The 27055-nt window shown below is 42.9% G+C and overlaps 1 protein-coding gene across 1 annotated transcript; it reads left to right on the forward strand.

Annotated features, from left to right (window-relative positions):
- The first annotated feature begins 4150 nt into the window (after positions 1-4150).
- On the forward strand, positions 4151-23979 carry TMEM179 (transmembrane protein 179). The gene is made up of 4 exons (XM_067555151.1): positions 4151-4664; positions 15214-15351; positions 17074-17152; positions 22544-23979. Exons 1-4 carry the CDS (start codon positions 4363-4365, stop codon positions 22721-22723), a joined length of 699 nt encoding a protein of 232 aa, XP_067411252.1. The 5' UTR covers positions 4151-4362; the 3' UTR covers positions 22724-23979.
- The last annotated feature ends 3076 nt before the right edge of the window (positions 23980-27055 follow it).

The raw sequence follows: 27055 nt of genomic DNA on the forward strand, positions 1-27055 counted from the left end.
TTTTTAACAGTGAGGATAATTAACCATACAAGCACCTTACCCAGGGTCATGGTGGATTCTCCATCATGGGCCATTTTTTAATCAAGATCAGATGTTTTTCTAAAAGATCTATTCTAGTTTGAATAGATGATTAATTCAGATAATTTCTATGGCCTGTGCTATACAGCAGTGTTTCTCAACCTTTTTGTGCTAGCAACAGCATTGGGACTTAAAAAAAATTTGTGACTCTCCCTGCCCCCACCACTAAGACTTGAAAAAATTGTGACCTGTCTACCTTAAATATCATTAAGGAAATTATGAATAATACTCAGGCCTAGCATTAGAGGGTGGCAAGCAGGGCGATTGCCCAGGGCCCCATGCCACATGGGGCCCCGTGAAGCTAAATTACATGCTTCGGCCCGAGGTGGCTGGACTCAGGCTCCAGGCAGTTGGGCAGTGGGGCTGAAGCTGGAGCCCCGCCATGCAGGGTGGAAACATGTAATTTAGCTTTCCACGGTCCTCTGTGGCGTGGGGCCCTGGACAATTGCTCTGCTTGCTACCCCCTAATATCAGCCCTGCACTTGTAACCCTCCTAAATCCATCCCGTGTCTTCCCTGGAGGGTCATGAACCCCAGGTTGAGAAACACTGCTGTGCAGAAGCTCAGACTACATGATCACAGTGGTTCCTTCTAGCCTTATAATCTATGAATCCAGGTCTTAGTTCCTAGCTCTGCTTGAAATGGAGGTTAGCAGCAATAAACTTTCCGGCTTGTCACTACACTGAAATATCAACCAATTCTCTTCTACTAGGGGAGCACTTAGTGACTTCTCTGTTCCCAAATGGCTAGGCCAGAGCTCCATAATTCATTTTGCAAAACTGAAATAAAATATTTGTGGGTCAGAGATTGTTAAGGGTCAGAAAAATGTCCTGACACCTCTCATCAAATAGAGACTTATTGACCACAGTTTCTAGTCTACAAGCAGGGTATCTGGGACCTATACAAGAAATATTCTTTCCAAACAAGTGCAGAGAAAGACTCTAAGGTACGACTCCCTGGATGGGATTTACAATATGAATGAGTTAATTTATTCAAAGTCAACTCAGCCAGTGTGCACCTCTACCTAAAGTTGATACTGTCGTACACCCATAAGTAAGCAGCAGCTGTATTTGCTAACAAATTCACCAGTGCTGCTTCAGGTCTGTATCTACAGCTGCCTACATAAGAATAGGGCAGTAACTGTATTTTAGGGAAATGGCTGCTGCATACCTAAATTTGAGGTCCCAGAGCCCTGCTCTACTGTAAGGAGACCCACCCTCAGGCTCTTCCTCCACCAAACACAACAAAGTGACATGATGCATGATTGGAGTGCAGGGGGCTGTTGAGATTTGGGATGAGATGAAATTACAGATGATGTGTACTGTAGGGCTAAATTGGGATTAGTGATGATCTCTGATTTGAGACACATTGGAATTGGGGTGATCTATGTTGTGGGGATAAATGGAGATTAGGAAATGAGGTGGGATTAGGGTGATTTGTGATTTGTGATGAGCCGGGATTGGGGTGATCTGCATTGTGGGGATTAGGAAGTGAGCTCAAGTGAGGGATGAGTTGGCTTTAGAAGGTGAGGCGCCTGGGTGCACAGGACAACAATTAGCTGAAGAAGATGAATGTAATTGCTCTACCTGTGGTGTCTCCTTGTATCCCTGCTGTGCCCTGCCCTTCCACGTCCCTCTGTGCATGGCACAGACTCATGCAGATTGGGTTCTCATCTGATGTTCACTGAATTTAATGAGAATATTTCCAAATGGGTTTGGATGATCCCTGTGGGCTCACTTGTGATCATGGTTGCATGCCCACACCTAGTAAGGAGTAAGGAGGTGTAAGGAGGCTCTTTCTTCCTGCATGTGATTTGCTACATTGCAGGAGGCTGCACAGAGGGATGGGGGAAGGAAGGAAAGTAGCTGCTGCTGGGCTGCTACCCTCCTCCTGTACAGGTGACCAAGGGAGAGGTCAAGCACGGGTGGCATGTCCGTGGAGCCAATGTTTCACCCAGCACAACTGAGTTGGCCCACAGGGAGCAGTATGCTGTGGTAGGAAAAGGGTTGGTGCAGACAACTGCCTCCCCAGAGCAAGGGGGAAGCAAAAGCGGAGAGTCCAGCTCTGCTACTGAGGCAGCACTGCTGGACATTGGGTTATGCACTGATTCTCCTCAGACTGCATTGCCAGGTTACACTCCAGCACTATGTTAGCCCCTTCAAATTGTTAAGGTCAGACTAAAGACAGTTTCCTCTAGTCTTAATTTGTTTTTTATTTTCCCTTTACTGTGGTAGGTGATGAGCAACTTATACTCAAATCCTGGGAAAGCACCTTCTGTGCAACAAAGATTTATTTGAAAATCAGTAAGTAATAATGGACACAATATAAAATAATTGCAGGTGGAATGCGCCAAGCTAGATCCTGTTCTCTATCATACTAGTGTTGATTTTGAGTAACACTATTGGAGTTGATGAAGCTAGGGTAGTGCAGAGTGGATGTAAATGAGACCAGCTTCACCCCCTGCAGGGCCAGATCCTGTACCTTTCTTACATCAGTGTCAGTCTGGAGTAACTCCACCAAAGTCAGGAGGGTGATTTCGAGCTGACACACCTAGTATAAGGGATTGCAGAATCTGGCCTGTGGTACAGGCCTGTGGCCACCTTTTTAATCTCTCCCTTTGATGGGCTCCGAGTTTATCCAGGCATGAAGCTGGCTCTTGCCTGCATGTGAGGCCCAGGACTGGATGGTGTTTTGCAGTGGCTTTCAGGCGGAAGAGAAGAGCTGTCCGTGGTGCTGATCCGAGCTTGCCTAGTAGTGGAAGCAGTTTTTCCCTGTTCCCCATAAAGTAGCTCCTCAGGTAACAAAACCACGCCAAACCCCAGCCCGTCCCGGCAGAACAGCAATGCAAGCAGCTGGATCCAGCAACTGGATCCTGCCATTGTTTGGTCCTGACCTAATCCCTCCAATTCTGCAGCCTAACCAGAAAACAAATGCAGCTGCTTCTTGTTGGCTAAAAATGTCTGGAGCCTGATGCCTCCTGGTGCAAAAGTACTACTAAAACTTCAGTGTGGTTCCTGGATCCTGCTTGGTCCAGTATGTTTTTCTATCTCACGCCCCCAAATTATACCATCTAGAGATAAGAGGCAGGTGCTCCCTATTGCGTGTCCCTTTATAAACAACAACAACAAAACTAGAGTAGATCTTGCTGGAATTTTCAAGTGCTTATGAGCCAGGATGTATCAGGGACTGGGTTTTTGTACTGGACTAGGTGGATCCACACTTGCTGTGCATTTTTGCAGTAAAATGTATTGGATTATGGCCAAAATAACTGCTCCATCCACCATGACCCAGGTACCAGCTCTGGGTATTTGCCTTGCATTGCTCTTGTAGTGGGATGTGTTGGAGTCTGGATTGTTTCCGGTCAAAGACAAGTGGCCTATTTTGGTGCCACAGTTTGGTCACTAAAGCCCAAGCCAGGTAAACTCTAGCAGGCTATTGGGCTGAACATGCGCTTTGCACTGTTATTGAGTGGGGATGGCCTGTTGTGAGCAGGGTTTGGACAAGATGACCTTCTGCGGTCCCGTCCAACCTTAATCTTCGATGAGTCTACGATGCACTGGGATGTGGATTTTTGCTGTGGAAGGGGAGCAGATGCAGTCTCCCTCTATTTAACTATCGGACCCCTAGGGCTTAGGGACTGAAAAGCGAGCCGGGGTGGGCTGCTGGACCCAAGCCCTATGTGTTTCTCTTGTGCCGAGGTGCGCTGGGGGGCCGGCATGGGGGGGGGGGGGGGCACACAGGCAGGGGCTAGACACGTCCCACGCGTACAGAAAGGGATTGGGATGGGGGCGGTGGTCAGGGTTTGGGGCTCAGCTGGGCTGGCACCCAGGGGCCCGGCGTGGCTAGGCACCTTCTCCCTTTAGCCAGTGCGATGTGCAGGGCTCGGTGGTGCCCCCCCGCCGGGCAGGGTGCGCGCGAAGGGGGAGTCCGGGGGAGAGCCGGGGGGGGGGGAGGGGGTGGCAGCCCTGTTGCACGGGGCCGAGGCCAGGGGATGGCGTCCCGGGGGTGGGCAGCGGACACGGCGCGGGGGGGGGGGGGGGGGGGGGGTGGCGTGGCCTGGAGGAGAAGCCGGGCTGCTGGCGCTGCAGCTGGGTGGCGCAGCCCGGCCCCCGCACCCTGGGCGCCAGCCGCGGCCTCCCACGCTCAGCCCGCGGGGGGAGGGGAGGGGGGGGACCCCAGCGCGCGCATCCTCCTCGCCCCGCTCCCCGCCCCCCCGGTGCCGGCTGCGGCAGGCTGAGACGGCTCCCGCCGGCCCGGCCCGGCCGCCGCCGCCGCCGCCGTCGCCATGGCGCTGAGCAACCTGCTCTTCGCCCAGTGCGCCGGCTACTTCCTGGCCTTCCTCTGCAGCTTCGTGGTGGTGGTGCCGCTCTCCGAGAACGGCCACGACTGCCGGGGCCGCTGCCTGCTCTTCACCGAGGGCCTGTGGCTCAGCGCCAACCTGACGGCGGAGCGGCAGCGCTTCACCGTGCAGGAGTGGGGGCCCCCCGCCGCCTGCCGCTTCAGCCTCTTCGCCGGGCTGCTCTCCCTGCTGCTGGCCGCCGCGCAGGCCTGGCGGACGCTCTTCTTCCTCTGCAAGGGCCACGAGGAGTAAGTAGCGGGGAGGGGACCCCCCAGAATCGGCCCCCCCCCGCACCAGCCCCCCCATCCCCAGCCGGCTGAGGCAGCTCTGCAGCTGCAGAGCCAAGGCAGGGAAAGGGGGCACCAGGGGGGAGGGGACAACGAGCCCCCAGCAGGGGGTTTAGTGCCCCCTCCCCCACGTTACCTTGCCAGGGGTGGCGGTGAAGGTACAGAGGGTGGCGGGGGAGGAATCAAGGTGCTGACACTTTCCCCCCTCCCCCTTTGAGCAGGGGGTTCCTCTGGCCTGACTTTGGGTGTGAGGGGAGACTCCGGGGTTAGTTGTGGCCTCACCCGTTAAACTGGAGCAGGCCCAGTCCCGAGAGACGTGTCCCTTTCTGCTTGATGTCGCTGGGCCAGGCTCCGAGCTTGCTAAGGAGGCTGTGTCTGGCTTGCCATCCGTTGGTCCCTCGTCCCTTTCGGATCGCTTCGCAAGTGAGCGGGGCTTATTCAGGGAGAGCAGGGGTTTAAAAAGCCAGCTTCTGAGCGACCAGAGGAGCAGGAAACAGCGGAGTTTTGCAAGGGAGTTTGGAGAGTCTGTGAGAGCCAGATACACCTGACAAACATTCTCCAAACTTAGGCCAATAACAACTCCTACTGCCCCCCCCCCCCCCCCAAACCCACACAAAGAACAAACAAAACCCTTCAGAAGTAAAAGAATGCAGGCAGAAGTCCAGCAGCAGAGTGGGGGCTACCCAGTTTATTTGCACTGAATGCAGCATGTATGATTACACGGCTTGTGGGCAGGTGGCGTATGTGGGCATTTGGTACAAGGAGCTCATGGACCTCAGAGACTGAGTACGGGCTCTTGACCAGAGAGGCTAAATTGGAGGAGCTAAGGGAGACAGAGAGGTACATAGATCAGACTTCCTGGGACACTGTAGAGCGGTCCCACCCTCTGACATAATCTGTGCAGTTTAGGAGGATGAACATCTTGAGGAAGGAGAACATCAGGCTAGAACAGAGGGAAACAATCTCAGAGCTGGGACCCGCCTTCCAGATGATGTCATGGTATCCCCTTGCATTGAAGATACCCCTTCAGGGGAGGAACCCCTGTTATTAGGAAGAGACAGGTACTATTAATGGGGGATTCGATTATTAGAATTATAGAAAGTAAGGTTTGTGGTGATCAGGAGACCTGCATGATGAATTGCATGCAGGGTGCGAAGGTTGCAGACCTGTTAAGACATCTAGGCAGGCATATGTGCAGTGCTGGGGAGGAGCCGGTGGTCATGGTACATGTCATAGGGAACAATAGGAGAGAGAGGTCCTGGAGGCCAAATTTAGGCTGCTAGGTAGGAGATTAAAATCGTGGACCTCCATGGCAGCATTTCCCAAAATGTTTCCAGTTCCATGCGCAGGACCAGTTAGACATGCGGAACTGTAGGGTCTCAATGCGAGGAAGGGAGAATGGTGTTTGGAGGAGGGAATTAGGTTTATTAGGAACTGGGGAATCTTTTGGAAAAGGAGGAGCCTATACAGGAAAGATGGACTCCACCTAAACCAAAATGGAATCAGATTGCTGGCATGTGACATTAAAAAGGTCATAGAAGAATTTTTAAACTGAGGGCTGAGGGAAAGCTGACAGATATGGAGGAGCACACAGTTTGGACTGACACTTCCCTTAGAACAGGATTTATTAAAGGGAATACTCTAATATCCCAGTGAAGAGGAGAGGATAGAAGTTGATGAAGTACAGGTAGGAACTGAAGAGAAACAGTCAAACAAAAAAGAGTCCCATTGAATTACATCACATGAAGGCAGATGTATAAATATTGACAAATTTTATAAGTGCTTGTATACAAATGCAAGAAGTCTACATACTAAGATGGGTAAACGTTAGTTCCTGGTGTTAAATGAGGATATTGATATAATAGGCATCACATAAACTTAGTGGAACAACGATAATCAGTGGCACACAGAAATACCAGGGTACAAAATATATAGGATTACTGAATAGGTTGAGTGGCAGAGTCTGGCACTATATGTGAAAGAAAGCATAGAGTCAAACATAGTAAAAATCTTAAATGTATCAAACTGTACTACAGAATCTTTATAGATAGAAATGCCATGCTTGAATAAGAGTATTGCAGTAGAAATATACTACCAACCACCTGACTAGGGTGGTGACTGTGATTATAAAATGCTCAGGGAGATTAGAGAGGGTACAAAAACAGAAAAGCTAATAATAACAGGGGATTTCAACTATCCCCATATTGAATGGGAACATGTCACCTCAGGACGGGATGCAGAGTTAAGCCTTCTCTATACTAAAAAAAATAAGTTGACATATTTATGTCAACTTTCAGCTACCATGGCTCATGTCCACACTGCTCTCCTTGGGTTGGCGGAGTGTGCCCTCACCAGGAGCACTTCCACCAACCTAAGGGGCAGTGTGGGGAGAGTTGTGAGACCCATCTTTCAGCTCCCTGTGGGCTGCCGTCCCCCTCATCCCTACTCCGGGTCCCAACCGGGAATTGGGGCAGCTGCGAGGGGACTTCTTCCCATGTCCTGCCCTGTCCTGGCTCTGAGCTGGGAGTGGGCTGCAGCAGCTCACTTTCAGGGTCGGGGCTGGAGCCTGCTGCGCCCTGGCTTGCAGCCTGGTGACAGCTGCCCACAACTTGCTGGTGTCCGGGGCTCACAGTGCGTCTGCAGCCTCCTGTGCCCTGGCTGTATGCCAGGCGGCAGCCTCCTGCACCCTGGGAAGTCGGGCAGCAGCTGCTTTGTCCTGCCTGTCCTAGCTGGGAGGCGAGCTGCAGCCACCAGCGTCCCGGGTTCATAGCCAGACAGCAGCCGCCTGTGGCTTGCCCAAGTCTGGAGTTGCAGTGGGGTGGCAGCCATCTGCGCCCCGGCTCGCAGCCTCACGTGGCCTGGCTGGGAGCTCCCGTGCCCTGGGCTCAAAGCTGGCAGCAGACTATTGCACCATGCAAGCCGGGTGGCAGCCGCCAGTGCCCTGACTCTTAGTCAGTAGCTGGGGGTAGCCTCCCATGCCCTGACTGGGAGCCCCCACACCCCAGGCTCGTCCCGCAAGCCAAGCGGCAGCCTCAGGTGACCCTGCAGCCGGGAGCCCAGTGGCTCCAGGCTGCCCTCCCCCTTACTTATCAATTTCACTGCTCTAGCGGAGGGTGAAATTGAAAAGTATGACAGCCAGTTCATGGCTCTAAGGGGACACAGTGTGTGTTGCCCTAACTCTGCCGACAAAAGCCCTATGCCTCTCGTAGAGGTGGTTTTATTTTGTTGGAAAAACAGGGCAGTTTTGTCGGTGGGGAGGTGACTGTAGTGTGTGCACCAGCACCATTTTGTTGACAAAAACAGCTGACTTTTGTTGACAAAACTCTCTAGTGTAGACCAGGCCTTAAAGTTTCTTGATACCATTAATGACTGCTTCTTGGAGCAACTAGGATTGGAACCCACAAGGTTCCAATTCTTGATTTAGTCCTAAATGGTGCACCAAGAGATGAATATAGCTGAACTACTTGGTAATGGTGACCATGATGTAATTAAATTTAACATACTTATGGGGGGAAATACCAAAGAAACCCACCCCAGTACCATTTAACTTAAAAAAAGGGGAACTACACAAAACTGAGGAGGCTAGTTAAACAGAAATTAAAAGGAACAGTCACAAGAGTGAAATGTCTGCAAGCTGCATGGAAACGTTTTGAAAACACCATAATAGAGGATCAAACTATAAGTATACCCAAATACAAAAAAACAATAAGAGGGCTAAAAAAATGGATGAACAACAGAGAAAAAGTGGTGGTTCTTTGCATCGGTCTTCACTGCAGAGGATGTGAGGGAGATTCCCACACCTGAACCATTCTTTTTAGGTGACAGATATCAGGAACTGTCCCAGATTGAGCTGTCAAAAGAGGAGGTTTGGAAACAAATTGGTACATTAAATAGCAATAAATCACCGGGATGAGATCGTATTCACCCAAGAGTTCTGAAGGAACTCAAATATGAAATTGCAGAACTACTAACTGTGGTATATGACCTATCGCTTAAATCAGCCTTTATACCAGATGACTGGCAGATAGCAAATATAATGCTATGACTTTTTACTAAAGGCTCCAGAGGCAAATCTGGCAATTACAGGCTGGTAAGCTTAACTTCAGTACCAGGCAAATTGATTGAAACTATAGTAATGAACAGAATTATCAGACACATAGATGAACACGATATGTTAGGGAAGAGTCAAAGTGGCTTTTATAAAGGAAAATTATGTCTCATCAATTTATTAGAATTCTTTGAAGGGGGGGGGGGGGGGGGAGAGGGTTCAAAAAACAAACGTGGACCAAGGCGATCCAGTGGGTTTAGTGTACTTGGACTTTCAGAAAGCCTTTGACAAGGTTCCTCACCAAAGGCTCTTAAGCAAAGTCATGGGATAAGAGGGAAGGTTCCCTGATGAATCAGTAATTGGTTAGAAAAGATAGGAAACAAAGGGTCAGAATAAATGGTCAGTTTTCATAATGGAGAGAGGTAAATAGTGGGCTCCTTCTGGGATGTGTTCTGGGACCAGTGCTGTTCAACATATTCATAAATGATGTGTAAACAGTGAGATGGCAAAGTTTGTAGATACAAAATTATTCAAAATAGTTAAGTCCAAAGCAGACTGCGAAGTGTTAGAAAGGGATCTCACGAAACTGGATGACTGGGCCACAAAATTGCAGGTGAAATTCAATGTTGATCAATGCAAAGTAATGCAGATTGGAAAAACTAATCACAATTATATATACAAAATGATGGGGTCTAAATTAGCTGTTACCACTCAAGAAAGATCCGGGAGTCATTGTGGATAGTTCTCTGAAAACATCTGCTCAATATGTAGCGGCAGTCAAGAAAGTTAACAGAACCATTAGGAAAAGGATAGCTAATAAGACAGAAAATATCATAGTGCCATTATATAAATCCTTGGTATGCCCACACTGCATGCAGTTCTGGTTGCCTCATCTCAAAAAAGATATATTAGAATTTGAAAAAGTGCAGAGAAGGGCAACAAAAATAATTATTGGTATTGACAGCTTCCATATGAGGAGAAATGAAAAAGATGGGGACCGTTCAGCTTAGAAGAGAGACGACTGAAGGGGGACATGATAGACGTGTATAAAATCATGAATGGTGTGGAGAAAGTGAATAAGAAAGTGTTAGTTACCCCTTCACATAACATAGGAACCAAGGGTAACCTAATGAAATTAATGGGCATCAGGTTTAAAACAAACATAAGAAAGTACTTCTTCACACAATGCACAATCAAGCTGTGGAACTCATTGCCAGAGGATGTTGTGAAGGCTAAAAGTATAACTTGTTCAAAAATGAATTAACTAAGTTACTGGAAGAAAGGTCCATCTATAACTTTTAGCTAACATTATTAGGGTTGCAACCCCATGCTCTTCGTGTCCTTAAACCTCTGATTGCCCGAAGCTGGGCAGAGGATGGATCACTTGATAAATTGCCCTGTTCTGTTCATTCCCTCTGAAGCTACCAGCCACTATTGGAAGACAGGGCACTGGGTTAGATGGACCATTGGTCTGGCCCAGTGTGACCATTCTTATGTTCTTACTTGGGCTTGGAAGATTAGATTTTTATCGGTAAATATTGGCAAATGTTGGTTTCACTGTACATACACAAACTGAAAAAAATATTTTCATCGATAATAATAGAAATATATATCTAGGCAAAATAAGAAAAATGCTGCTTGAGCTTATTGGAGTTTGATTTAAGGATGTGATGTTGACAGTTTGTGTTTTAATGGTTAGAAAGCTTTAACTTTTTATCTCACGCCATCTACTGTCATTTAATAATTATTGTCTGACCCTTCTCCCCCCCCAGTTTCCCACAACTGTGAAAACTTATAGAGATAAAAATAGAAAAAAAAATTCTTAAAATCCATAGTGTTGCACAATTGTGAACATTTAAATAGGTAAAAATTGAAAAAATGCTTAAAAATAAATTATTTATTTTTTATCAATGATCAATATTACCTACCAAAATTTAAAGAAATAAAAATGAATCCTGCCAAGCCTGTTTATACTGCACGTGTGAATCCTTTCAGACATTTATACACATTGCTCTAGATTTACTGGTACACTGCTGCTGCCTTGTTCCACTCTGAAACCAACCAGTTAAAATGGGTTTATGGATGCTTTGGGCCATCCGGGGGGGTGCAAAGCAGCAGGGGCATTCCAGTAAATGTTGTCATTTGTGTTTTACTACCAGGAGTCTGATATTCCAGGCACTAAAAGAACTCAGTTTAGGAACATACGCACTCCTCCTCATACCCCTAGACACTAAATAATGTACACTGTGTGATCAGTACAGCCGGTTGGAAAAATTCAGAATTTTGAAACTTTTCGTGGGGAAAAAAAAAGAGAATTGAAACTGGTGAAAAATGTTACTATTTCCCCCGCATTTTGTTGACATGATAGTAGAGGTTGGAATGGTAGTTATTTATGAAAATTGTTACCTCACTATCATTTAAGTTAAAAGTTCAGCATTACTTGCAACAACAACGTGATCAAGTTGGTACTTGATTACGTGGAATAAGAAATGCACAAAGGATACTGGAAGCAATATTTAGTTATGGAGTAAATTAAGATGGACAGAGTATTTGGAAGGCTGTGTGATCTAGTGGCTAGGGAACTGGATTGGGAGTCAGGAGAGTGGGGCTCTGTTCCCAGCTTGCTAGGGACCTGTTGTGTGACCATGGATAAATCATTTTTGTGCTTCCATTTTCCCTTCTACCCCTTTCTCTGTCTTGTCTGCTTAAATTGTAAGCTCTCTGGGGCAGGGATTATTTTGCTATGTATTTGTTCAGTGCTAGCACAATGGGGCTATAATCTTGGAACAATTTACCAAGGGATGTGGTGGATTCTCCATCACTGACAATTTTTAAATCACAACTGGGTGTTTTTCTAAAAGATATACTCCAGAAAATATTTGGGAAGAGCTCTATGGCCTGTGTTATACAGGTGGTCAAACTGGATGATCGCAATGGTCCTTTTTGGCCTTGGAATCTGTGAATATTGGTTGAAACCTCAATGTGCTACTGTAATGCAAATAATAACAACAGGGTTGAATATTATTCTCTGATACTCTCTTTCTGGCCAGCCTTAGACTATCCAATATTAAAATGTGCCATAACAGATTTAGAATAAAACAATAGATAGCTTTCTCAGGATTGAAGTTATCCTATAAGATCTAACTGTAAGAGGAGACTTTTTAATGCACTTTGAAAAAAAAGTGTTTTTAAACAATATAAACCTCAATTAGCTATAGATGTTTGGTTGAATCCAGATGCATTTTATTTTCTGGTAGTTTAAAAACAGCTTATTTTGAAGAAACAGAAATAATAAGATTTTTAATGGTGTATTTTGGACAAGACTTTTATGATTATTGGTCTATTTCCAAATTTGGGCATTTATTTTATTTTGTTGTGCAATTCCTTTGTTGATTTTTGTTCTTTATGAGTTGAGCTCCTTCCATTTCAGCTGAGCATTATCCTTTTGGTGGCACTATTCATAGTTAATAAAATGTTGATCTGGGTAAGAAAGGAGTTGGAAGGCTGTTGTGTGTTTGAAAGCCAAGATCAGGCATGTTGTTATAATAAAATATAAAAGTCTAGACCCACATAAGGTCAAAATGTGAATGAAAACAGGACAACATGTAGCTTTTCTAATAAAACACCAGCAAAGGAAAGCTCAACCTCACACCCAGATCTGTCATTGCAAATTTGAAAAGCAAATGTAGCATCCCAAGTGAGTTATACTGTGCTAACAGGGAGCAAACGTCCATTAACATTTCAACTATGCATGAGCCACTGACTCTGCAAATGGCCCTTTGTTTCTAGCGAGGTAGAGGAATTTGTGCTCTTTGGGCATCATAAATGATGCACATCTTTACTCTACTGATTGAAGGTGGTTCAGGAGGAAGTTCTGCAGCAATACTGCGCACACCCTTGCGCTTACTGAGATTGACGGGAGCTTGAAATTGATTTCACTTGGAGGAGGATTAGGCCCATTATGAATAAGAAGCGGCTCCTAGTTAAAATGTATGAGGGTATTCATCTTATTAAATAGTTTACAGAGCACCCATTGATTGTCAACCAGATGCCTCACATATAGCTACAAACTACTATAAATAGAAAACTATCTGAAGATTAAGAAGAAAGACAACACAACAGCACCGTAGATTAATGAAAGGATTGCCTAGAAAGATGAGCTTTCCATCACACTGTTATCCTTGTTTATTTGTCAAGTGCAAATGATGTGCTTGATGCTGAGTTTGTAAGATGGTCTCTGGTAGACCAACCGGAAGGAGCAAGTTCTAGAGTTGGGCCTCTTCACTGAGAACACCCTGAGTCCCACACCCAAGATTACACATTTAAAGACTATCATCATCTTAAATTACACCAGAAAGTAGATGGAAAATCAGTGCCTACCATCCAATATAGAAGTTCTGTGCTTATGCTAGCAGTCTCCACTAAGTGGGTGAGCCACTGCATTCTATAGTAGGGGCTTGATCTAAATTAATCCACTAACTGACTGGAAAGACGCCCACTGACTGACTTCACTGGGCTTTGATCAGCCCCCAGCTGAAGCTTTCAGTGCATATTTGATAAGTCAATCATTTAATGTTATAGTTGACATATACATTTGTATATTGCCATTTCCTCCCTGCATGCAATATCATTGTAAAAACTGGTACTGCTTAATTTTAGTAAGGAGCATGATTTAGTTATCTAAGCAGAGGCCAGGGACATCTTACTTCTTAATCTAGCTTTGTCACAGGATCCTTTTGTGGCTTGGTCAAGTCACTTAAATTCTTTCCCTTATCCCTGCCCCTCCTCCAATTTCCCAATCTGTAAAATGGGAATACATTTGCTTATCTGCTTTACAGAAATGTTGTGGGGATTAATTTACTTGCTCTTTAAAGATTAAAAGCACTATGTTAATGCTAAGTATTAATCATTTATATTTCTTTTTCTCATTATCATGAGTTAAAACATTTAAAGCTGACATGTCCAGTGACAGCCAGAGTCTACTGCCAGTGAACTCAGTGGAAAAACTCACACAGATTTCAATAGAGTAGAAACTGGCCATAGGGGTGAATGTCTTAAGTGACAGATCTTGAGTTTCTGGGAAACTGCCACTCTGAAGTCCTTCTCCTGAAAGACCTAAAACAGCAAGAAAATGTGGTGGTCCTACACGATCCGTGATCCTTATGGACAACACACACTGAAAGCAAATTGCCTTTGATCTCTTTGGGTGAAAATCATCACTGAGGGCAGGATTTTATCCCTGGTATTATATTGGGCTCAGAATTTCCCATACTGATTATTATGGTCTATCTCCTTTAACAGCAGCAAATAGCTCACAAGGATGAAGAATCTATCATCATTTTGCTCTATAGTTCCAATAAACTAAATCCTGAGATGCTTTTAGAGTCAGTGATCAAATCCTAACAAGCTGGGTAGGTTTTGGCAAGGGCAGTCCTAATTTCTGCAGGCACAATGTGAAATAAGACATGCATGGCCTCAGGCATACATCTGTAAAGCAGTGAGAATGGGACATTTGGGCATGTCAAGGGTGTTTGGACACACAGTGATCTTGGGTGGGGGCAGATTTTATCAGTGGGTGAGAGGAGGGTTAGAAGGTTTTCATCTACTAGATTCCATCAACTAGTAGGGAGGGATGAACAACTCAAAGGATTCCCCATGGTTCATTTTTCAGAATGATGAGGAGGCCCCAGTGCTCATCAGCTTGGGAGTCCTGGATGCTTGCTTGGAGGAAGGGTTGATGCAGTGGTATCCCCAAAAGTACAGGACCCTATCAGAGCATATGCTTAGAGCTGGTTGTGGATTCTAAACTGCATGTCATATCTGGTCATATTCTAAGCCTCAATGCTAGGCCAGATCCTCAACTGGTGTAAATTGACATAGGTCTACTGAAGTCAACTGAGCTATGCCAGTTTATACCAGATGAGGATCTGATCTGCTATGCACACTGAACATACATTCAGAACTGAGCCCTATCCCGTGCTGCCAGCATTGTGAGTGTAGCTGATTAAAATAATTATAGTTATCAGTAGTATTTTGTTTATTTTTAGTTTTCTTTTTGTAGGCAAATTTTGTCCCAATTATCATTATAGTCATGAAGTAATTTTAGCTCCAGTTACTATATAATTTAAGCTAATGACATTTATTTTAACAATGGTGATTTTCATCATTAGAGCTAATGCAAGCCATGCTGCGTGGGAGCAATCACACAACTTAGTATTTATGATTCAGATTGGGCCTCCTACGTTTAAGAAAAAAGTAAAAGAGCTTAAGTAATGGGGATAATAAGAACCAACATCCTAATCCTTGGTCTGTCAATAGTATTAGGCATTCTTAATTAAAGCAGATGTGTTTCAAATGGAGACTGGTATCTTTCATATGTGCCCAGTGCATGCTACTTACAGCGAATGCTGATGCTGTGTTTTAGTTGTTTGTGTGTTACATTTTTCTTCCTTTTTATTGCAGCTCTTTCTTTTATGCCTTCCTGAATCTGCTGATCAGCGTCTTCGTGGTTTTTGTCATCTTTATTGCTAGCACTATAGTGAGTGTAGGATTTAACATGTGGTGTGATGCTGTTACCGAAAAAGGAAGCATGCCAAATAGGTTAGTATTGAAGAAAACATTTCCTGTTTCACATATGTACAAATAAATTGAGGTATTACTAAATGTAGTTATTAAATGCCTGGAAAGTAGACAAGGAAAGATATTTAAAATCTGAAAGTTTTTTATAAAGGTATGATTTTTAGACTGGGATTAAGACAATGAATAAACCTTTTGCCTGTAATCCATATGAAAGAATCCACACTGTATAGTTATTTCACTGATGTTTCATTGCCTATTACAGAGTCATAGTTATATGGAAGAGCACAAGAAGGATAGAAAGAAATTAACACAAAATCTTTATAGACTGTTTTGAAAAGAAAACCTAGTTGTGATAACTCTCTAGTGAGGGAGGGAATGTGGTTTAGTGATCAAAGCAGGGATCTGGGAGTCAGGGTTCCTCAGTTCCAAATCCTAGTTCTGTCACTGACTCACTATATAACCCTAAGTGTCTCTGTGCCTCAGTCTACCCATCTACAAAATGGGTATAAAATATTGGCCTTATAATGGTGTTATTTACATCTAGAGATCCTCAGATGAAAAGCATTGTATAAGTGCAAAGTACTGACGACCAACATTATCTTAAGAGGTATAGAATATACTGTTAATAAAATAATATTTGTGTTCAGTGTAGGAGGCAGGTAATAGCTTGAGTTAAGTTTTTCATATCAAATAGCAATGAAGAGATAGGAAAAGGTGACATTTTATGTCATATGATATCGAATGACACTGCTAGTAGAGCATACATTTATGTTTCACATTGTCATATGTTGTAAAATGCCATACTAATGTTCTGTTTAGGGCTGCAATGATTATTCGAATATTCGGTTAAAAATTCTATCTCAATTACCAAAAAAGCTTAATCGAATATTTGGATAAGAATCCAAGATGGCCGACACCACTGAAAAGGACAGAGAAGAGCCTTCAGAAATCAATCAAGACATAGAAAGACATCCTCAAAATCCTGGGATTTTTTTCACACTACCAGTAAAATTCCCAGTTATTTGTAAAATCAGTAGGCAGCCTTTTTTGTACCATAACTGTATTTTCTCCTTGCTGGAGCTTCCGAAACAAAAACACCCACATAGTCCCTTCTCCTGAAGCCTTACTTGATTATGTCAAAAGGTACTGGAGGCTCATACACTTTGTTGTGTTTAGGGGTGAAACAAACAAACAGTTGGGGTGATCCCAATGTGTGTGCTTGTGCAGGAGGTCGTGGGGTGGGTGGTAGAAAAGGAGGGTTTTAAGCATATTATTTGCATAATGAAGGTTATGTTAGACATTTCAGAAAATCAGTGTTGTTCATTTACATAATTAAATATAGATTTTTAAAAAGATCATGAAATGCCTCTTTTACCTTAATGTTAAAAGAAATTGGCAAGCAGCCCAGTTATGGCAATAATTGAAAGCTTATTTGATAGAATATTCCACTGCTTATTTTTTGAAGCTTGCAGCTTTTATTCTGGATTTTTTTTCTTTAGGATAATGGAAACTGATTAGGACTGACTTAACAATTTGTTCTGGGAGTGGACATAACAAAAGAATCCTGTACTTATTTCAAGGGTACCATAATAATCTTTCTAAGGACGACATTGTTGTTTATAGCTGTGAGCTTTTCTAGTGAGGGCAATACTTAACTGGCTGCTTCATTTTATACTTGGTCTGGTTATCTGGAATCTCTGAAATAATTTTCTTTTTTCCCCCCCAAATGCCTTCTTCTTGTAGCTGTGAAGAACTACAGGACATAGATCTTGAACTGAATTTAGAAACCTCTGCCTTCTATGATCAGTTTGCTATTGCACAGGTAGGTCAGAACAAAATACAAGCTTCAGTTCATTAGCCATTTGGACTTGGACTTAAAGCTGCAATATCAAAGAAGGGGGATGGAGGGATAAAGGAAGTAAGCATCTAAATCCCATCACAATTCAGTGGGAGTTGGGTGCCTAATTCCCATAGGCTCCATGGCAAAATCCCAGACTAAATATTTTGCTGGACTGGGGCCAGAGTGCTCAGCACTTTGCAGGACTGAGCCTTGCCGAGATAGGTACATTTCAGTAATGAGCAATAAAAGCAATAGGTACAAGTCAACATGCCCATCACTATGGGCCCATCCCAGCACCTACTAAAGTCAATGGAAACATTTCCATTGATTTCAAGTGGATGCTGGCTTATAGCCATAGATGGACCTATCCTCTATGAACTTATCTAATGCTTTTTTGAACCCAGTTATACTTTTGGCCTTTACAACATCCACTGGCAATGAATTCCACAGTTGGCTGTGCGTTGTGTGAAGAAGTACTTCCTATTGTTAGTTTTAAACCTGCTGCCTATTAATTTAATCAGGTGACCACTAGTTGTTGTAAATAACACTTCCCTATTCACCTTTTTCACATGATTCATGATTTTACAGACCTTTATCAAATCCCCCTTAGTCATCTCTTTTCTAAGTTTAGCAGTCCCAGTTTTTTTAAACTCTTTGTATGAAAGCTGTTCCATACCCCTAATTATTTTTGTTGCCCTTCTCTGTACCTTTTCCAATTCTAGTATATCTGTTATGAGATGGGGTGACCAGAACCTTACACAATATTCAAGTACCATGGATTTATATAGGGACATTATGATATTTTCTGTCTTATTATCTATCCTTTTGCTAATGGTTCCTAATGTTCTGTCAGCTTTTTTGTCTGCCACTGCATGTAGGGTAGATGTTTTCAGACAACTATCCACAATGACTTCAAGATCTCTTTCCTGAGTGGAAACAGCTAATTTAGACCCCATCAATTTAGACCCCCATCTTATTCTTTGGGCTATTAGATCATACCCCGAAACCTTCTCATACCAGTTCCCCAAATCCCTTCTTGTCCTCAGGCCACACTTTGGCGTCCCTTCTCCCCAACATAATTGTACCCAAACTTTCAGAGGGCTGGGCCTTCGGGACTGGGATTGGCCTCTTGGTCCAGCGCATCTCTTATCCAGTAGTCTGAGAAAGCTTTCTGGTCATTAAATGCCTGTTAATGAGAGTGACCAACTTTCAATAAGAAGAAGGATCATTTTGGCCAACCCACACTCGCAGGTTTGATGGTAGTCCTCTCATGAATCTGTCCAAAACGAAGCATTCTGGGTCTTGGGACACAGCCACTTCTGCATTAGGTAGATCAGGCTGAACAGTTGTACATCTTGATGCTTTGCTCTCCTGGGACCTCCACTCATGGAATCTGTGGGCCCTTATGGCTGCAGTCACTCAGGATCTTGCAAGTATCTCAGCTTTCAACTGGGAGTAGTCTTTAGCAACTTCCGCTGCCATGTCATAGTAGGCCTTCTAGGCCTCCCCACACAGGAAAGGAGTGAGGATACTGGCCCATTAGTCTGGGGCTATGCCTCACGTAGTCTGTTCTTTCAAACGTGAGGAGGTACAGCTTGAAGACATCCTGTCATCATCTTTCGCAGATAACTGCTGGGCTTTAGGGATCGTGTTCCACTGTGACCATCTCCCAGATTGGCCAGGCCTTTCAGTAGTCTCACTTCCTCCTGTAAGGTTGCTCGGTTCTGTGCCTCCTGGTTCATCACTAGTTGATTTGTCTCTTGTTGTATTCATACAGATTCCTGCTGAGCAGCCATGTGGACTCTGCTGGCCTCTTATTGTGTCCCAGTGGCCTGCACCAGTGCCCTCACCATGGCATCCATTCTTGGGAATGATCTATCTTGCGCCCAGGATAGTCCACTGTGTCAAATCCCACTCCTGACACCACATGTGGCAAAGCACCTCCTTTGTCTTGTCAGCCTCAGGGCTTCTCCCTCTCATGGTGGGGGCCTGAAGTAAATTAGTCCTGCTCCAGAGGTTAATTCTTCACTTTGGTTTATTTTATCAGTATTTACAAGGTGGATGTTAGGGTAAGGCCTGAGTAGTTCTCTTAAGCAAAAAACAGACAATACAAAAGGAATACATTTCCTTGCCCCCTCCCTGGGGTGTTGCCTTATTATGCTGACTTTGGTTGACAGCCTTTCCCCAAACAGAAGTTAACTTGGTTGTTTCCTCCTATAGGGAGGAGAACAGTCTTCCACGTAGAAGAAGCCTTTTCTCCATGCCACCCCTAACCCTGCTGCACCTTGTTTCTCATCCCTCCTGCTCCTCTGTCACCACAAGAGTGGTTTTTAAAGGTCACCAGCAGACTCAGTTGTCTCTCATTAACCTGAAATAACCTCTTTTCTGTTCATAGGGAAAGGGGCCTTCACCATTCTAGGACTGACATACCGGCCTCCCACCCCTCTCTTATAGCTGTCAGGTCTGACTTTGTCACAGACCACAACCTACTTAAGAAAAGTGGTCAAGGAACCTTGAAGACATTCTGCCAGCTATTGGCCTGATTCTCCATTGCATTACTACAACATAGGCATTACCAGAGTGAAGCCGATGCAAGGTCCGTCTTGTTCAGGACCCTGCCTCTGACAGTGGCCAATGCAAGATGCTTCAGAGGAACATTTAAGAACCTCACCATAGCTGATGTGGGATAAACTGCCCCCCAACATAAATCTCCTTCTGGTCTCTAATAGTTAGAGATTGACTTAAGCCCTGAAGCACAACGTTTAATATCCATTCCAAAATGTCCACTAACATTAACTATGGCAACTCTGGATATCCTTGATTCCCATTCCCTTTTTAAATCTTGTCAAGGTTTTGGCCTCATTGACTTGCTGTGACAGTGGTTCCAGTTTAATCATGTGTTGTGCGAGAAAGTATTACCTTTTATTGGTTTTGAATTTCGTACCTTTTAATTTCACTGACTGTCCCCTTGTTATTGTGTTACGAGACAGAGAAATAAATGTTCCTGATACACCTTCATTCTTTATCATATCCCCTTTATTTGGCTTTTTTGTATGGTAACAATCCCAATCTTTTCACTCTCATTTATTGTGAGAGTTTTTTCATGCCCTTGGCCATTCTCATCTCCAGCTGTACATGGTGTAACCCTGTTGAAATCAATGGAATTACATGGGCCTAAAACAGGAGCAAGACAATGGTGAATCAGGCCCTAAATTTTTATAATGTTCTTTTCATTGTAATAACCTCTTAGAAGCTTGTAAAATATTTCCTGCCCCTACCAATTTTGTCGTTTGTCTTTGGCCATGATTCCATGTTCAGAAAAAACAAGTGCAAACTAGCTATTACATAGCTATTACATCACATCTATTTATCTATTCTGTGCTCATCACATAGTACATCATTGGCCACTCAGACAAAATGTCATAGATCTTGCTCCCATGAAAGTCAGTGGGACCTCTGGGGACAGTGTTTGTTATTAATTTTTCAATCAGAGATTAAAAATCATTTGGGTGATTTATTCCTCTTAAACTGTAACTGTGTTAATATAGTACAAATTCTGGTCCTATAATACAAATTCTGCTTTATCAGTATTTTCCTTATGAAGGTGTAATTTCATTACTAAGACAGTACTCTTTGCATAAAGTTAGCTGTCTGTTAGTATCATAAGATACATTAAGATATATTAAGCTTCAGCAGAGCCAGATGGTGGGATATTCTTTGGCCACCATGATAATGGTTCTTCAAGACAAGTAGAGCGAGAATGGCCATCCTTAATGGTCAAAGAAAACATGTCTTTGTATAGCACAGTGATGGCCCAATACAGCAGTCCTTATCCAAGCACCACTCTCAATGAATACATTGGAAATGTTGCTTGAATAAGAATTACAGAGCTGGGCCCTTGATAAACTTTGCAAGAAGAAACTAACCAGTTTGATGACAATGTTGGATCATTGGCATTTAAATACCATTCAGCTCGTCCTAGTTTGTCTGAAACTTTTCTTTGATCTTCACTCAATAACTGAATTAGGCTGGATTTATCTAGAGTCTTCTGTGCTGAGTATGTCTCAAAATGCATGGAAAAGCCACTTTGTGCACTTAAGTCTATGCTGAAACTATTTAAGACAGTGCTGCAATTTTGATGTTGCACTAGTGAAATGAATGCAGATATGGGATATTAAAAATTAGCCCAAATGAGTGTGATTTTAACACCTTCTCATTACATAACTTTTATATAACTTATTTCACTGCTATTATAAAGGAATTTTATACTGGTGGACTCAGATGTAAATAAGGACAAAACATGTAGGAGATTTTCAAAAGTGTGTTAAGGGTCTAATTTAATTAATAATGAGATGTTTATTATTATTCTGAAGATTATTAGCCAGAGGTTAGTACAGCATAATACAGAAAGGAAGGTCTAATACATTGCCAACCAGTCTGGAAGACAGAAGTGCAGATGGTGAGACTGTGTCAAAGATTCTGTGTTTACCCTGCTCAGGGAAGTTTCACAATTTTCTCTTTTTTATCTTAAACTGTTACTCATTTCTTATCTATCTTTTATGACATCTTTTTGAAGATGCCAATAATTGAGTGTACCTGATAGATGGGACACATTTGTAAGTTTTAACATAGAATGTGTCTTAAATCCTGACAGGTTTTACACAGGCCCTCCACGAAAATAGGACAGAAATTGCAACAGTTTCTTCATTTTGTTTTGTCCATAGCATTCTAAAAGTAAGCAAGCCTGTAAAAAGATTCTGCACCACCTATAGTTTGGCAGAGAGGACGTTGTCTAAGTATTAAGAAAATTGTTTGTCTTGCCCTTTCTCTCTGGAATGTCTCTGTACCTAGCACTGAAATTACAAACTTCACATCTCTTTTTGATTTAACATAAGTAAAGAGCATTTTGAAAGGTTCTTAATATAAATGCAATTTATACAAAAACGTGATATATATAATATTGTGTATACTATTAATAGTGTATATGATATTGGCTAACACTATAGACCTTACAGACTTTATCTTTTCTGGCTCCTTACATATTTCACTAGACACAGAGGGATGATAGCAGCCAAAAACAGCACAAATACCTGAAGGCTTAGTGGGTAGAGTATATTTCACAAGATATAGTAGTAATCATATTATACAAGTTTATCACTGGTATCATTTTTTTCTTTTTTACTTTTTTATAGTAAATGTAGCGGGGGTCACCAACCTGAAAAGGTTGAGAAACAATGGGCTAGGTCATCTGTTGGTATAAACTGGCACAACTCCATTGAAGTCCATCCAGCTGAGGATCTGGCCTTAAAATGAGGGTTGGCTTTATCTTTACAACATAGCATTAATCTCTCTGCCATCTCTTTTCCTGCCTAGTTTGGTCTCTGGGCTGCCTGGCTGACTTGGCTGGGAATTACCATTTTGGCCTTCCTGAAGGTTTATCACAACTACAGGCAGGAAGACCTGCTGGACAGCCTGATCCATGAGAAGGAGCTGCTGCTAGGACGATCCTCTTCACAAACCTTTTTGCAGGATGAGAAAAGTGGAATGATCTAATGTGTAAGCCACTCGATAATGCAGGTTGTAAATTTTATAATTCATTAGCACTAGCTGAAATCAAGAGCATTGGTGAGTGTGTGAAATCACTGCTTTCCTGAACTGAAATTTAATCTAGAATTACACAGTCCTTTAATGAGAAATTGTCAGAAGACATATTTCTGTTAGGATATACATAGTGAACTATATGATACAGTAGACTTACTTTCCTGTACATACTGGGAGCAGAGCTAACTATTCCTGAGTATAAAGATGGCTGTTGCTATCAGGGTTCTAGCATGTTTTCCCTGATTGCTTTGGGAAGGACATTTTCTGAGAACTGTGCTAGCAAAACCTTGCTAAAGACCACCCCTTTAATGTAGTTCATAGCATGGTTTTAACATGGTTCTAGTTCGCACTGCCCTGATCAAAGTATGGACAGGGCCTTTGCTATCCCAAAATTTGATATATAAGTATAAAATATTGACAATAGTTTATAATCCTGCTCCCATTTGATTTGATCGCTTTAGAAGATATAGAGCAGTGTCCTGCACTCTATATACTTAATGTTAGATGGAGTGAACTTCATACAATGGCAAGTTATTACAGTATCTTAAATGTACTGCATATTTTTGGAGGGATTGTAGAGCATATTTATGTTAATGTTTCAACTTAGACTTTGACATGGCCAGCATTTATTACTGCTTTGTAAAATGTAGTTTAACTGGCGGTAGCTGCAACTTGCATAGCAAGAGATTAATCTTAATATATTATACTAATGCTTGCTCATTCATATATGCAACTTGATCCCTAGTACTGTATACTATTCAACTTCAAGTGTTAGCGTTTACTTGTGCTATTTATCTCAAACAGGATATGTGAAATTATTATCAATAGCTGCATATTAGATGTAGGAATGTCTCTATCAATATAGTAAACTGTACAAACAGCTCAGTAGTCATACAGCTGGTTCTTTTATGAACTGGGCTATTTCCCCCTGCATTGATCAGGAACCTTTAATAGCTGCTCCAGAGCTCAGTATTGCTACCCTGAAAAGGGAAAAGAGCCATTACCTTTATGAAGTCTTTTATTGCTCTTGATTTTACCCGGAAAGTGCTCAGATGCTAGAATAATAGGTGAGATTATAAATCCCTAAAATAGATCAAACAGTTAGGAACATAGATAACTCGGATGACAGTGGAATTATTATGCTTGAGAATTAATGCCTTTTTAGTATATAGAGAGACAAGGTGGACGAGGTGATATCTTTAATTGGATCAACTTCTGTTGGTGAAAGAGACAAGCTTTCAAGTTTACACAGAGCTCTTCTTCAGGTCTGGGGAAGAGCTTCAGGACCTGAACAAGAGCTCTTTGTAAACTCGAAGGCTTGTCTCTCTCACCAAAGAAGTTGGTCCAATAAAAGATATTACCTCACCCAACTTGTCTCTCTAATATCCCGAGAGCAACATGACTACAACAACACTGCAAACAATAATTGTTAGTAAATAGTAGGCAATAGGCATCGGGTACGATAGGAATCTGAGGCCCCAGTTTAGCAGAGTGCTTAAGCAAATGCTTAATTTTAAGCATGTGAATAATCCCACTGACTTCCATAAACTCAGCTGAATCACAGTCTGAACGCACAAAAATCACCCCAACTTACAACAGTTCTGTTGCACAGATTTTGCTGTGTTTTTGAGAATCTAAGATTTCATTTACGGACTAAAGGCCAAATTGTTCCCAAGGGAGCTGGCCCTTGGATCCTGGACATTTCAGAGTTCCAGACGATTACCAGAGACCAGATCTGTCTGCACAGGATTTCCAGAAGCAAAGTCCATCTGGACATAGGCCCTGTTTCCATGCACTGGTTCCTACCCACAAAGGAACACAATTCCTGCAAGAGCCGTACTGCCACAGCATTCTCCAGCTCTGAATTCACATCGGGAGGCTTTTAAGAAGATGGAGATGGAGAACAAGTAAGTTAATGCCAGTTTAAAGTTCAGTATTAAGTAGGGTGACCAGATGGTAAGTGTGAAAAATCAGGACAGGGGTTGGGGGGGTAATAGACAAAGCCCCGAATATCAGTACTATCCCTATGAAGGACATCTGGTCACCTGAGCATTAAGGCCCCCATCCAGCAAGTTACTTAAGTACATGCCTAATTCTGAGCATGTGATAATACCACTGACTTTTCTGGTACTATTCTCATGCTCAAAGTTAGGCATATACTTATGTATTTGCTGGATGGAGCATAAGTTACTTGTTGATGTAGACAGTGGATGTCTCTCCATCACTTCACATCCTAGGCAACAGAGGCTGCCCTCTTGGAAATGCTTCCACTGGTTCTGGAGGAGTATGATGCTGTGAAGGTGAGACTGTCCTTCCCTCCACTTCCACACTCCCTGCCTCCTTGCAGGTGCCTGCTGTCTTGCTCCGATCCACTCTCCTTAAAAAAAGAAGGGAATATTTGGCCCAAAGTTTCTAGTCTGTTTGGTTTTGCAGATAACTTTTATTCTAGAAATTAATGCTCTTTCACTGTTCTATTTACTCTGCAGCTCACTAGACTAAATCTGGGATTTTCAAAAGAGACTAAGGGAGTCAGGAACCCAAATCCTATTAAAATTCAATAGGAGTTGGGCACATAACTCCCTTAAATTCCTTTGAAAATCCCAACTCACATCAATGTAAAACAAACAGGTGAGTGAACGTCTCTGTTAACATGAAGCATCCTACCTTCAAAACTTAGTTTCTGGTACTTAATTTCTCCAGGGTCTAATTCTATCTTCAATTGCCTGTTGACAAGAGTTCATTGTGTGCAATAAAAGACAGAATTTGGCTCCTAAACTTTTAAGCTAGTTTGTCAATGTGAAAAGATGCAGAAGACCACTCTGGAATCAGCAGGCATAAGGGTTAATTCACTTCTAAACTGCACTGGCTCCCACAGTGGACCAGGTGGAATGAGTTGATGTAGCTAGTTAGAATGATTCAACAGTGGCTTAAAAGCAAGGAGCTGTGCAGGGAAACCTCCCCAGTAGTTAGAAGGAAGAGGCTAGAGATTAGCAGCCATGAAGCTAGTTTAAAAAAAGGCAAATTTCTGGGCTACATTGTCAGAGGTAGTTTAGTTTTAACCTAGCTGGGCATTTTTGTTTGAGAACTCCTAGTTTTCTGCCTATCACAGCCTCTGAGGAAGCTCTCTGCCAATGCATATTCTAAAGCTGAAACAAACACCCAGGCCAAAATGAGGTCTAGTGTAGAAAATGTGGCCTCGTATGAGAATGTGAACTTGTTCTTTTACATTTTGCAGCTTCTAAGTTAGACTGTTCCTAGCTATAAATTACCACGGCACTGTTGAGTTAAGCTTTGATAGTAATGCTCCATTATTGATGCATCACCATTCTTTGACCTTTCAAACTCCTTCTTTAATTTGCATCCTCCAAAACAAACCATGTCTGAGACCATAGTTGTTTAACAAGGTTGTGAATTTAAGGTAACAGAACTCAGCATTTTATTTTATTTTTTTGAAGAATTCTCCCTAGATTTCTATTGCTGCTGCCCATAACAGGTACACAGATTACCCTAATTAAGAATGTAGCTTGCATTTACTTTGCTAATGGACATTCGGATGTTTAAATCAGACTGAAACACCACCTTTTTGGCTTACATAAAATGGTTGATCGTAACAAAGGTAGAGTTTACATGGAGCCTTATTTATTAAAATGGAAATAGTCACTTCTGTTGCATTTCTACAACACCAACACGGTATTGACACACAAGTAATCTGCCATGTCAGATACATTCCAGCTGTTCTAGCTTCCACCACTGCCCTTTTCCTGTTAACTCCATGGCCCAACTGGTTTTACTATGTCCATTTCTGCTAAAGGATATTGTGCTGAGTAACTTTAAAAATGTGTTGGTTTTTTTAAACAAAACTTTTTAAAAATAACTCAAGTAAAACAATAGTTTGGAGCAAAGTGTTCTTAAAAGGGCATAAGAGCTTGTAAAGTCCCATCCCTTAAATATTCAAAGCATAATACAGTGTATTATCCCTGAATCTCCCATCAACATCATGTATGTAAAACTCTGCAGCTTTGCTTGGGAATTTAGGGGTGTGTGCTTGTTTATGGTGCTGCTAAGAGAAATGAAAGCACAGATAAGCATGCATTTGTTGATGAAGATGTTCAGTATCAGAGAGGTGGGGGGGGGTGTGTGTGTGTGTGAGAGAGAGAGAGAGAGAGAGAGAGTGTGTGTGTGTGTGTATACACATCCCCACCGTCCCCATGATAAAGGGGTTGTTAGGATAATCCCCATTGTTAAACCATAATATTGATGTAAATCCCCTGTAGACAGTCAGAT

Source organism: Emydura macquarii, unplaced genomic scaffold (genome assembly GCF_026122565.2).
Source record: "Emydura macquarii macquarii isolate MOO-44397 ecotype Brisbane River unplaced genomic scaffold, CSIRO-AGI_Emac_v2 contig_1551, whole genome shotgun sequence".
Classification (NCBI taxonomy): domain Eukaryota; kingdom Metazoa; phylum Chordata; order Testudines; family Chelidae; genus Emydura; species Emydura macquarii.